Source organism: Ceratotherium simum, chromosome 19 (assembly GCF_057802395.1).
Source record: "Ceratotherium simum simum isolate JZ-2026a chromosome 19, ASM5780239v1, whole genome shotgun sequence".
Classification (NCBI taxonomy): Eukaryota; Metazoa; Chordata; class Mammalia; order Perissodactyla; family Rhinocerotidae; genus Ceratotherium; species Ceratotherium simum.
The window spans coordinates 42,974,547-42,986,204 of NC_141918.1; the positions used below are offsets into that span (position 1 = coordinate 42,974,547).

Here is an 11,658-nt window from a genome sequence, read left to right on the forward strand (position 1 = left end):
ACCAACCTAGAGTTCTGTACTCAGCAAATTATCCTTCAAAAGTAAGGAGAAATAAAAACTTTCTCAAATAAAAATTGAAGGAATTTGTTGCCAAATTGTAAAACTGCCTTGCAAGAAATGTTAAAAGTAGTTCTTTGGAGACAAGGAAAATAATACAGGTCAGAAATTCAGATCTATATAAAAAAAGAAAGAGCATCAAAGAAAGAATAAGCAAAGATAAAATAACTTTTTCTTATTCTTAAATGATCTAACAGATAACAGTTTGTTCAAAATCATATGAGCCAAACGTATTCTATTATGTATGCATACCGTATGTATCTTATGTGTATATACATGCTTATGTATGCTTATATATATGTAAATGAAATGAATGACAGTAATGATACAAGGGACAGGAGAGAGGAATTAAGATTATTTTGTTACTATAAAGTACTTACACTACCCATCCAGTGGTTTAGTGTTATAGAGAAGTGTATAGTGAAGTGGCAGTGTTATATGAAAATGGTTTAGTTGTAAATGCATATTGCAAATTTTACGGTGCTATAGATTGAACACTTGTGTCATTCCAAAGTTCATACATTAAAAATCTAACACACCAGATGATATTAGGAGGTTGACCTCTGGGAGGTGATTAGGCCAAGGGGGCAGAGCCCTCATGAAATGGGATTAGCGCCCTTATAAAAGAGGGCCCAGAGAGATCTCTCACTCTTTCTACCACGTGAGGACACAGGAAGAAGTTGGCAGTCTGCAACCCAGAAAAGGACCTTCACCAGACACAGATGACGACCATGTGGGCACCCTAATCTCAATCTGCCAGCCTCCAGGAGGGGGAGAAATAAATTTCTGTTGTTTATGTACCACCCAGTCTGCGGTATTTTGTTAGAACAGTCCAAACGGACTAAGACATACGGCAACCATCAAAAAGAAGTATAACTGGGGGGCTGCCCCAGTAGTGCAGTGGTTAAGTGTGCCTGCTCTGCTTTGGCGGCCCAGGGTTTGCAGGTTCGGATCCTGGGCGTGCACTGATGCACCGCTTGTCAAGCCATGCTGTGGCGGCGTTCCCATATAAAGTAGAGGAAGACGGGCACGGATGTTAGCCCAGGGCCAATCTTCCTCAGCAAAAAGAGGAGGATTGGCATTGGATGTTAGCTCTGGGCTGGTCTTCCTCACACACACACAAAAAAAGTATAACTGATTTGCTAAGATAGGAAAGAAAATGGAATCATATAAAATGCTCAATTAAAATGACAAAAGGCAAAAAAGAGTGAAAGACAAAAATAGGAACAAAGAACAAGGGCAACAAATAGAAAACAATAAAAAATATGGTAAATATTAATCCGACTCTGTCAATAATCACTTTGAATGTCAATAGTCTAAACATATCAATTAAAAGACAGAGACTGTCAGACTGGATCAAAAAACATGACCCAATTACATGATGTCTACAAGAAACCCACTTTAAATATGACACATACATAGAATAAAAGTAAATAGATGGAGAAAAATATACCGTGCTAACAATAATCAAAAGAAAGCAGGAGTAGCTGCATTAATTTCAGATAAAGCAGACTTCTAACCAAGGAAAGTTATCAGGGATAAAGAAGGGCATTACCTAATGATAAAAGGGTCAATTCTCCAAGAAGACATAACACTCCTTAACATGCATGCACCTAACAAGAGTGTCAAACTATGTAAGGCAAAAACTGACAGAACTGCAAAGAGAAACAGGTGAATCCACTATCATAACTGGAGACTTCAACACCCCTGTATCAGAAATGGACAGATCAAGCAGGCAAAAATCAGTAAGGACATAACTGAACTCAACACCACCACCAATTAAATGGATCTAATAGATATCTATAGACTACTTTATCCAACAACCACAGAATATATATTCTTCTCAAGTTCACATGGAACATTCACTAAGATAGACTATACCGTGGACCATAAAATACATTTAAAAAAATTTTTAAAAGTAGAAATCAGTCTGCTCTCGGACTACAATGGAATTAAACTGGAATCAACAACAAAACGACTACTGGAAAATCCCCAAATACTTGGAGATTAAACAATACACTTCTAAATAAACACATGGGTCAAAGAAGAAATCGCAAGAGAAATTTGAAAATATTTTGAACTAAATGAAAATAAAAACACAACTTATCAAAATTTGTGGGATGCAACGAAAGCAGTGCTTTGACGGAAATTTATAGCATTGAATGCATTTACTAGAAAAGAAGATCTAAAACCAATTATCTAAGTTTCCATGTTAGGAAACGAGAAAAAGAAAAGCAAATTAAATCCAAAGTAAACAGAAGAAATAATAAAAACTAGAGCAGAAATCAAAGAAATTGAAAGCAGAAAATTAATAGAGAAAAAGCAATGAAACAAAAAAGCTGGTTATTTGAAAAGATTAATAACATTGATAGGGCTCTAGCTAGGCTAACTAAGAAAAAAGGGAGAGAACACTAATTACTAACATCAGAAATAAAAGAGGTAACATCACCACAAGTCCTATAAACATTAAAAGAAAAATAAAGGAATACTATGAACAACTCTATGCCCATAAATTTAATAACCTAGATGAAATGGACCAATTTCTTGGAAGACACAAGCTGCCAAAAATCACACATTTCAACAATCTGAATAGGCCTATATCTATTAAAGAAAATGAATCAGTAATTAATAACCTTCTAAAACAGAAAGCACCAGGCCCAGATGGGTTCATGGGTGAATTCTACTAAACATTTAAGGAAAATTATATTCTCTACAGTCTCTACAATTCTCTACAATCTCTTTCAGAGGACAGAAGCAGAGAGAATACTTCCTAACTCATTCTATGAGACCAGTATTACTCTGAATACAAAATCAGATAAAGACATTACAAAAAATGAAAACTACAGATCAATATCTCTCATGAACATAGAAGCATAAATCCACAACAAAATATTAGGTAATCAAACCCGACAACGTATAAAAAGAATTATAGACCAGAATCAAGTGGGATTTACCACAGGTATGCACCGTCAGTTCAACAATCAAAAATCAATTAATGTAATCCATCATATCAACAGGCCAAAAAAGAAAAATCACATGATCACATCAGTAGATGCAGAAAATGCATTTGATAAAATCCAACACTCCTTCATGATAAAAACTCTCAATAACCTAGGAAGAGAAGGAAACGTCCTCAACTTGATAAAGAATATCAACAAAACACCTATAGCTAACATCATACTTAATGGTGAGAAGCCTGAAGCTTTCCCACTAAAACAAGGTACAAGACAAGGATGTTCCCTCTCACTACTCCTTTTCAACACGATACGGGAAGTTTTAGCTAATGCAATTAGACAACAAAAGGAATAAAAAGAATACAGACTGGAAAGTAAGAAATAAAACTGTCTTTGTTTGCAGATGACATTATTATCTACGTAGAAAATCCAAAATAGACAAGAAAAATAAGTGACTATAGCAAGATTGCAGGATAAAAAGTTAATAAATAAAAGTCAATCACTTTCCTATATACCAGCAATGAAAAAGTAGAATTTGAAATTAAAAACACAATATCATTTACATTAGCATCCAAAAAAATGAAATACTTAAGTATAAATCTAACAAAATATATACAAGATTGATATGAGGAAAACTACAAAATTCTGATGAGCAAAATCAAAGAACTAAATAAATGGACAGATATTCTATGTTTATGGATTAGGAAGACTCAATATTGTCAAGATGTCAGTTCATAAACTTGATCTATAGATTCAATACAATCCCAATTAAAATCCTAACAAGTTATGTTTGGATATTGACAAACTGATCCTAAAGTCTATATGGAGAAACAAAAGAGCCAGAACCCAACACAATATTGAAGGAAAACAAAGTTGGAGGATTGACACTATCTGACTTCAAGACTTAATATAAAACTACAATAGTAATCACGACAGTGTGATATTGGCAAAAGAACAAATAGATCAATGGAACAGAAAAGAGAGTGCAGAAACAGACCCGCATAAATACAGTCAACTGATCTTACTATAAAACTCCTAAAAGATAACAGAGGAGAAAACCTAAACGACCTTGGGTGTGGCAATGGCTTTTTAGATACAACACCAAAGGCGTGATTCATGAAAAATATAATCAACAAGCTAGTCTTCATCAAAATTAAAAAATTCTGCTCTGCAAAGGCCAATGTCAAGAAAATGAGAAGACAGGCCACAGACTGCATCAAAATATTTGCAAAAGACACATCTGATAAAGGACTGTTATCTAAACTATATAAAGAACTCTCAAAACTCAACAATAAGAAAACAACTCGATTAAAAAATGGGCCAAAGACCTTAACAGATACCTCACCAAATCAGATATACAGATGGCAAATGAACGTATGAAAAGATGTTCCACATCTTGTCATATGCATATGGAAAATGCATATTAAAGCAACAGTGAAATAGCACTACACACCAATTAGAATCGCCAAAGTCTGGAACACTGACAATGCCAAATGCTGATGAGGATGTGGAACAGTAACTCTCATTGACTGCTGGTGGGAAGTCAAAATGGTATAACCATTGTGGAAAACAGTCTGGCAGTTTCTTACAAAACTAAACATATTCTCACCATATGATCCAGCAAGTGCACTCCTTGGTATTTACCCAAAAGTTGAAAACTTATGTCCACACAAAAACCCTGCACATGGATGTTTATAGCAGCTTTATTCACAACTGCCCAAACTTGGAAGCAACCATGATGTCCATTCAGTAGGTTAATGGACAAATAAACTGTGATACATCCAGACAATGGAATATTTTTCAGCGCTAAGAAGAAAGGAGCCATGAAAACACATGGAGGAACTTTAAATGAATATTACTAAATGAAAGAAGCCAATCTGAAAAAGCTACACACCGTATGATTCCAACCGTATGACATTTCTGGAAAAGGCAAAACTACAGTGACAGTAAAAAGACCAGGGTGGGGAGTGGGTGGAAGGAGCAATAGGCAAGGCAGAGAGGATTTTTAGGGCAGGTAAACTTGTCTGTACGCTACTACAATGGTGGATACATGTCACTACACATCTGTCCAAACCCATAGAATGTCCAACACCAAGAGTGAACCCTAATGCAAACTACAGACTTTGGGTGATTATGCTGTGTCAATGTAGGTTCATTAATTGTAACAAATGTTTCACTCTGGTGGGGGATGTTGATAATGGGGGAGGCTATGCATGTGTGGGGGAACAAGGTATATGGGAAATCTCTATATCTTTCTCTCAATTTTTCTGTGAACCTAAAACTACTCTAAAAAAGCTCTTTAAAAACGAGTATATAAAAACAATAACACGTGACCCAGTGGAGTCTAGTCAGGGAATGCAAGGCTGGTTAACCTTTTGAAAATCAACCAGTGTAATTCACTGTATTAGCAGACTAAATATGGTCATTCAATGGATGCAGAAAAATCATCTGACAAAATTCAATAGCTATTCATGATTAAAAAAAAATACAAACAAAAAAACTTCGTGCAAACAAGGAATAGAATACCCTCAACTTGATAAGGGGCATTTACAAAAAACCTACAGGTGCGATTCATACTCCGTGTTCAAAGTCTGAATGATTTCCCTTATGATCCAAAACAAGGCAAGGATACTTGCCCTCGCCATTTGTCAAAAAAAGGGATTTTTGATAAAAGTGCCAAAGCAAATCAATATAGAAAGGATAATCTTTTTAACAAACAGTGCCTGAAATAACTGGATATCCATATTTTAGAAAAACAAACTTTAAACCATAATCAAACTAGATATCAAAATTAACTTGATTTCTTAGATACAATATAAAAAGTGCGACACACAAAAAAAAGGAAATTGATAAAAATTGAGCCTCAGCAAAATTAAAAACTTATGCTCTTTGAAAGGCACCATTAAAAGAATGAAAAGACAAACCACAGACTTGAAGAAAATATTTGCTAATCAGGTATCAGATAAATCATTGGTACCCAGAATATATAAGGAATTTTCAAAACTTAATATGAAAACAACCAAAATAAAAAAATGGGCAAAATATCTGAACAGAAAAAATTTAAGAAAGAAAATATATGAATAGCAAACAAGCACATGAAAAAGCGCTTAATGTCATGTGTTATTAGGGAAATGCAAACTAAAACCATAATGAGATACCACCACACACATATTAGAATGGCTAAAATCAAAAAAACCTGATAATACCAAGCACTGACAAGAATGCAGAACAAATTAGAACTTTCTTTGCTGGTGGGAATGAAAAATGGTACAGTCATCTTGGAAACCATTTTGGTTGCTTCTTGTAAGTCAAACATACACTTACCATATGACTCAGCAATTCCACTGCTATTTATGTAAGGAAATAAGAACTTACAGTCACACAAATGTGACTTTATGAAATGATTACAGCTACTTGACCACCAAAATCTAGAAATGCCCCTCAACTAGTGGACTAACGGTGGTATATCCAAGCAATGGAATACTATGCAATACAGAGAAACAAACTAATAACACAACAATATGAATGAATCTCAAATGAATTCTACTAAGTAAAAGAAGCCCGATTCAAAAGGCTATATGCTGTATGATTCCATTTATATGACATTCTGGAAAGGCAAAACTCTGAAGACAGAAAAACAGGGTTTGCCAAGGATTGGACGGCAGAATTTTTTAAGGTGGTAACTGTTCTGTAGTGGTTACATAACTGCGTGATTTGTCAAAACTCACAGAGTTTTATACTACAAAGCGTGAACTTTATGTAAATTATATCAACTAAAAAAATGACAAAAATGAATATAGAAAAACAACATTGAAGGAAAACAAAGACAATATAACATGAAAGTAACTGGTGTCCTTAAAATAGAGAATTCTCTAAATAAACAAAAAAGGACTTTCAAAGACATAACACAAGAAAAGCTTCCTTAGACGAAGAAATGAATCTGTATTTTCAAAAGAACACTATTTTCCAGAAGAAAAAAAAAGTGATAAAAGATTTAAAGTCAGACATATTTGGTTACTTAATTTCAAAGATAAGTAAACTCTTCAGATACCCAGGCAGAAGAAACAAGTCAATTGTACATGTGAGGAGATGTACTGGGAGAGAGTGGATACCAGGGCAGTGTAAGACAGAACACAATCCATAGAAATACAAACTTTTGAAGCAAATGGATATGCTATTATACCAGTCCACAATGTCTCTCAAGAACATAACAGACATTTTTAAATATGAAAGAATTCAGGATTTCAGCATCCATTAGTCTTTTTTGAAAAATCTATTAGATGACAAAATTTATCAATTAGGAGACATTAAGATAAAAATTTGGGAGAAGCCAAGGTAAAAAAGAATGCTTAGAGCTTTGAATCCACTTAAGTGCAGAGCAGTGGTTCTCATCACCTGGAGAGCTTATTAAAACAGAATGCTGGGCCCTCGTCAGTGTCTCCAAGTCTCCTGGTGTGCTGATGCTACTGGGTCCAGGGAACACACTTTAAGATTGACTAGTTTAGTTCTAAGACTAAACAACTGTGGGAATTATGGTTATAAAACATAATGGCCACATATTAAAAAATACAAAGTGATTCTGGTTAAAGACGGCAGACTGAATAAACAGTATATGAATTTACCCATGCTCCCTTTAGAAACACCAATAAAATGAAAAATAAAGAGATTATTTAAAGAAACAGTAAACTGAAAAGGTAAAAAAAAAAAAATAACAGGAGAATAAATCCAGAAAGAAAGTAATAACTGACTTAACAGGCCAAAAAAGTTGAATTATAAGCCATCAAAGGAAGAAGTCAAGAAGCAATAAAATTTGTACAGCAGAATCCCCAAATGGATCAGGAACTGGTGGTACCAGGTGCCTCCATAAGTCCACGAAGGTAGAGGTGAAAAAAGGATTGGGTAAATGTCTCTTTAAAGAGCAGTTAAGACTCCCAGATTTCGTTCCATTTTTTGCTCTGACCAACTGAAGAGGGTAAACCCCGGCACTATTGTAATTTAGGCTGAATCATTCTTTGCTGTTGGGGGCTGTCCTTTGCAGTGTACAATGTTCAGCAGTATCCCTGGACTCTAACCACTAGATGCTATTAGCATCCCTTACCTCAAGTTGTGACAATTAAATATGTCTGCAGACATTGCCAAACGTCCCTTGGGGGGCAAAACCATGCCCAGTTGAGAACTACCACTACAGAAAGGTCTCCTAAGAGGAATCTCTCTAGGAAACTCTCCTGATGAAAAAAATGTTTACCTACTATTCAGCAATTCCTTTACTTTTTTTGTTAAATTCAGAAAAAATTAAATTTAATGGTTTAAAAATACATGTTTAGCCTGCTACCATTCCTATTTTTGTCTGTTCATTCACCCATTTCTATGTATGCACTGAGAGAGAAGGAATGTTAGTGGTGGTGGGATTTTTTTGTGACATTTTAACTTTGTACTCTGCATTGCTTGACTATTCATAGCAACTATGAATCATTTCTACAAAAACAAGTCATTGTACTAAAAAATACAAACCTAGCAGAGGATGACACAAAATAGGCAGTCAGTAATCACTAGCTCTTTCTTCTTAACTATATTAAATATCTTGGGCAAAAAATGATAGCTATTGTATACAAGGTCCAGTCATTCAAAAAATCAATTCTAGTCACTAACACCATTGTTGAGATTGGGGTGAAGAAAAGCACTTAAGTAGGCATAAATTGCTGGTACTGTGGTAGTTACAGGATTAGGCAGGAGGTCCACAGATGTTTATGACAGTGTTCAAAGTAATCACGAATCAAAGAGACATGAGACGCATGAACCAAGAGACGCATGAACCAAGGATTATGATCAATCTACTCATGGGCCACTTAACAGCAAAAAAAAATCAAAGTGAAATAAAAAATCTAACACTCCAATCTCTACACAGTAGTATTACATGTCATTTTTCTCTTGTATACTTTTTCCATAGTTCAGAAATTTTCTATAGTAGTTTTATAAATTAGAAAAAACTTATAAAAACTGATGAAGCCTGAAGAAACTTAAGCAAAAAACGGGATTTGTTTAATTCTGCCTTAAGTGATCTAATTTAATGACTTGAATACTTTTGAAACTCTGAATAAACTTTAAATTCGTCAAAACCTCTAAGTAAATGAACATACTCACTGTTAAGACCCTGGAAGAAATGGATTTGTATATTTCAAGGCAAATTTCCTTTCAATTGCTATCAAACTGCGCTAAAATTGAACAATCCAGGAAAGACAGAGGCACCAGGAAGGAAAGGGAAAAAGATGATCAAAATTGCATACCATAGAATCAATTCCTAGACTGGCCACAATAATCTAGAACCGTGAAGAGCAACCTTGGCCACCCAGCCTCTCTACCTGCCAAGAGATCTAATTACTGGAAGATAAGAAAACTGCCTCCTTGTTAGCATCTTTCCAATATACCTTGATATTAACAGTGATTAAAAGGCAGTGTCAATTTTATCACAGTTTTCTAGTCAATGAAGATGGAGAATTAGGTCATAAAAACATTAATAGGAATATAATTTTTCCCATATTGTTCACTAAAGCTATTTTCTTTCTAACTTAAAACATATAACACACAAAAAAAATCCTTAAAACTGCTTTGTTGTTTTTCACCATATTTGTCCTTGAGGCAAGAAAAGTTGCTTATCACTGATCTGCAAATGAGGACAAAATGGAAAACATGTATTTCTCCTTTTAAATCTTTACTGTGTACAAAGAATATGCCCACTTGACAAATGGACAAAATCTGACTTTACAAATCAAATTACACCACATCTTCCCCCAAAAAACAATGAAAACAATCTTAAAATAATCACTTATTATTTTGTAATACATTTTATTTATTTACATTAAATATGCCTCCTTTGTATAAAACTTGAGTCAACAGACTCAAGTAGATTCTCTAATAGCTTATTGAAATAAAAATATACCAGGTTTCCATACCCAACAACAAGAAGTATAACATAATCAAGAGAATTATCTGGATTAGAGTAACAAATTCCAGGTATTACTTTATTAAAATTTAACATTTATAGTTCAAGCCATATCGAGAACTTTTTGAAAAGAGGCCAGGCATGTAAAATAATGAAAATGCTGGCTAACGTATATAACGGAGTCAGAGACGCAATTGTTAGAAGTGGAATTTAGAAATCATGGATTAAAGAAATATGATTTGAACCCAAAATTCTCGCCCAAAATTACAAATATCCTCATTTACTGTAAGGTCAATCTTTTTTTTGGGGGGGGATATCTTAAAATGAAGTTTACCTGTACCACTTTAAATAAGAAAACTTGTCACTATAATGAAAAATGGGTTCACTCTAATGCTACCTAATCAAAATTTAACGTACACCTAAACAGGAAATTTCAGATTACAGAGGCATGCTTTATATCAAAAGACACAAGGTATTTAATACCACAGAATTGACCAGCTTTTTCAGATACACAAACTATTACTTGGAAGGACAGTCATTTCCTCACACCATTAAGGTCGAGGACCCAGCCGCGAAGCTAGGACTATTTATTTCAAAACAGTATTACTACATCAATATCACTGCCAGGCCGTCCCAAATAACAGGCACTTCTTAATTGTTAGTCTGCGCGACAGAACAAAGAGGCCGACACGCCTCCAGGGATGACGGCGCTGCAGTCGGAGGTGGCGGGGAAGAGAAAGGGTACTCCACAGAGGAAGGGGCCTAAGACCTTTGTAGAGATGGCCTAGGCGGACACAAGAAAAGAACAACAGAAAGGGGCCTGGAAGAATGGGGAACAGCATTCACGAAAGACGGGTGGCGAGGGAGACCAGGTCTCTTCTTCACTTCTCCCCTCGGGGTCATCTTCCCATTTCCACTGCTCCTCACCGCCACCCCGGTCAGCTCTTCACAAGACTCAGAGCCCCGAAGCTGAGTCAGAGTGACCAGGGGACATACGGAGAAAATGGGGACTGAAGGCACTCCCTGTTGGGTGGAGTACCACGTACCCGCCGGGCCTCACCCAGCCCCACTCGGGTCCCTTTCCCTTCCGCTCTCACGCTAGCACCCCAAAGGCCGCCAAAAACCACCTTACCCAGCTCGCCATGGAGCACAGCCCCAGGACGCTCCCCATCTCCACAACGTCGCAGGCGCAGCGGACCCCGACAAAATGGAGACAGCGCTTCCCTAGCCTTTCCTGGCTTATTTACTATCTGCGAGCCACTTCCGGCGCAGAGCCCACCCCGCCCCTCAGCTTTGCGTCACTTCCTTCGAGGCCTGGGTGGGGTGGGATGGGGGGGGGGGGGGGGTGCTGAAATTGCGCATGCGCATTCATAGAAACCGGCGTTGTTTTGTTCGGTTCTGCGTATTCTAATACCGCGGGCTGAAAGCAACTGGCTGACGCAGGGCTGGCCGTAGTTTGCCAAAGTAAGAAAGCGGTGTGAGAAAAACCCAGCTTTACTTACTATGTGCTCGAATTTGAGTATTGGTAGAGGATAGAACTGGTTGATGTTTTGTCTCCCTCTATCGAAAGAACCTCTCTTACTGCTCTTGTGGGATTGCTTTCTCTTTCTCGATTCGTTTTCCCACTTTTGCTTCTTTTTTTTCCCACTTAATATTCTCAGTTTATTCCTCCAGCCCACTGCCTAGGACAAGTTTTATTGGGATATT

At 36.3% G+C, this 11,658-nt stretch overlaps 1 protein-coding gene across 1 annotated transcript in view; it reads right to left on the reverse strand.

Annotated features, from left to right (window-relative positions):
• SERINC1 (serine incorporator 1) overlaps nucleotides 1–11,208 on the reverse strand; it is a 35,913-nt gene extending 24,705 nt beyond the window's left edge. The window contains exon 1 of the mRNA XM_004422275.3: nucleotides 11,084–11,208. Coding sequence (XP_004422332.1) covers nucleotides 11,084–11,122 — 39 coding nt within the window. The 5' untranslated portion in view covers nucleotides 11,123–11,208. The remainder of the gene's footprint in view (nucleotides 1–11,083) is intronic.
• Nucleotides 11,209–11,658: the final 450 nt, after the last annotated feature.